Source organism: Gavialis gangeticus, unplaced genomic scaffold (assembly GCF_001723915.1).
Source record: "Gavialis gangeticus isolate Ggan-Ray unplaced genomic scaffold, GavGan_comp1, whole genome shotgun sequence".
In the NCBI taxonomy this organism is placed as follows: domain Eukaryota; kingdom Metazoa; phylum Chordata; order Crocodylia; family Gavialidae; genus Gavialis; species Gavialis gangeticus.
This window is the reverse complement of record NW_017728982.1, coordinates 800,876-802,594: the sequence shown is the minus strand read 5'-3', so window position 1 is coordinate 802,594 and position 1,719 is coordinate 800,876. Positions and strand designations below refer to the sequence as shown.

Sequence of the window (1,719 nt, the reverse complement as noted above, 5' to 3'; positions counted from 1 at the left end):
CTGGTCTGGCTCCTGCTCTGCTGCTGCCAGGTTTGGGTCTCTGATTCCTCGTCTCTCTCCCCGCCCAGTCTGAGCAGTGAGGTGCCCAGGTGCAGGTCTGCTCCCCGTCCCTGCACCCCCCTTCCCTGTCTGACTGCTGGGAGCCTGGCCTAAGCCCTCCGCCCCGATCCCCATGCCGAAGGCCAGTGGCCCCGCTCGGCGCTGCCGGAGGACGCGGGAGGAGAGCCAAGGCAGCCCGGAGCAGCAGCACCCTCCTGCCTGGCCCGCTCGGGCTCCTCCCGGGAGAGACGAGGTCCGCGCTTCGCAGAGCCGCTGCGTCGGGAAGCTCCTGTCCCTGCTCCCCCGGCAGCCGGAGGGAACAAGCAACATGTTCGCCCTGTGCGACACGCCATTAAACCCCGCTCCTGTTCAGAGGGGACCTTTGCAAAGGAGCGACCTCTCCTCTTTGCAGGGACAGGCTCAACCCCACAGCAGACACAAGGGCCGGCCTGAGCTGAGGCCAGCGCTGGGCTTGGGGCTGTGCCCATCTCCGATTGCAGTGGCCCCGGTCTGCGGGCAAGGGAAGGTGAGGCGCTCTGCTCCCCGCCGGGCCCCTGCCACCTGCAATCGGGCTGTGGGGCCTGGCAGGGGATTCGGGATCGCTGTGCCGTGTTCTGGCGGGTGGTGTTTGGCTCACGGGCGCAGGGCAGCTCTGGGTTATGAGCAAGATGTTTGTTAAATGATCACAGGACTGATCACTGAGCCATCACAGTGTGTTTAATGTCAGCACTTGGAGACCCCGGGGCTTATTCTGTACTACACAGTGCTGCAGCTCCACGTAGCAGCCCCCAGCATCAGCCTGAGGCCGACTTGTTCCAGGGGTCTGGGCACCGGCCTGGGTCCCAGGAGCAACTCATGGCTGGGCCTTGATGCTGGCTGTTTGCCGCGGCCCCCTCAGTCAGGGCAGCAGGACGACAGAGCAGTGCCGGTCTGTGCCCAATCTGCCAGCGCCAGGGGCTGCGGCCTGCAGGGGTTTAGTCCGTCACGAGCCCTTCTGTCTGCACACTGCTGCAGCTCTCACTTGCTCAGCCTCATCCCTGCCCCGAGGAACCAGCGCAGTGCCTCAGTTTCCCCCACACTGACATGGGGACACTCCCTGCCCCAGGGGGCTCTACAGGATGAACCTGCCGGTGAGGTGACATGCCTGGGTGGAAGGAGCTTGGGAAGCACCGCACTTCACTATAACCAGCAAATCCCCACGATCTGCTCAGGCCGCACGTGCGCTGGGCAGAGCGATTCACTGGGGCGGTCTCATGGGGCCGGGCTGGGGCCAGGGCCAGGGCAGCGCCTCGCACCTGTCTGCAAGACTTGCACGCCGGTATGGCGCTGTGTGCGCAGAGCACGGCCGGTCTGGGGGCGGCAGTATCACGGCCCCCCTGGGGCTGGACGGGGACACGTTGCCTTCCAGACGGCGGCCCGCCAGTGCTCTCCCTGCCGCCCGCCTTCACGGGCTCCCCTTGCCCTGGGCCCGTCACACGTGTGGGCCAAGCTTCCAAACATGAAGCTCATGCCAGCGTTTCTCCCTGCCGCACGGTGCCCCTCAGTCCTCCGCACAGCTGCCTCCCACGTCGGTGAGGCCAAGACGCTGGGAGGGGAACGGCTGAGCAGGGAGTTCCCGAGAAAGGAGAGGTCCCGCCGCAGACACTTTCTAGGAAGGAGAAAGAGGAACAGTGACGCCCT

The 1,719-nt window shown here is 65.8% G+C and overlaps 1 protein-coding gene across 1 annotated transcript in view; it reads left to right on the top strand.

Annotated features, from left to right (window-relative positions):
- Positions 1-463, top strand: part of TMPRSS4 (transmembrane protease, serine 4) — a 23,480-nt gene extending 23,017 nt beyond the window's left edge. Inside the window, 1 exon segment of the mRNA XM_019512202.1 lies at positions 69-463. Coding sequence (XP_019367747.1) covers positions 69-80 — 12 coding nt within the window. The 3' untranslated portion in view covers positions 81-463.
- The last annotated feature ends 1,256 nt before the right edge of the window (positions 464-1,719 follow it).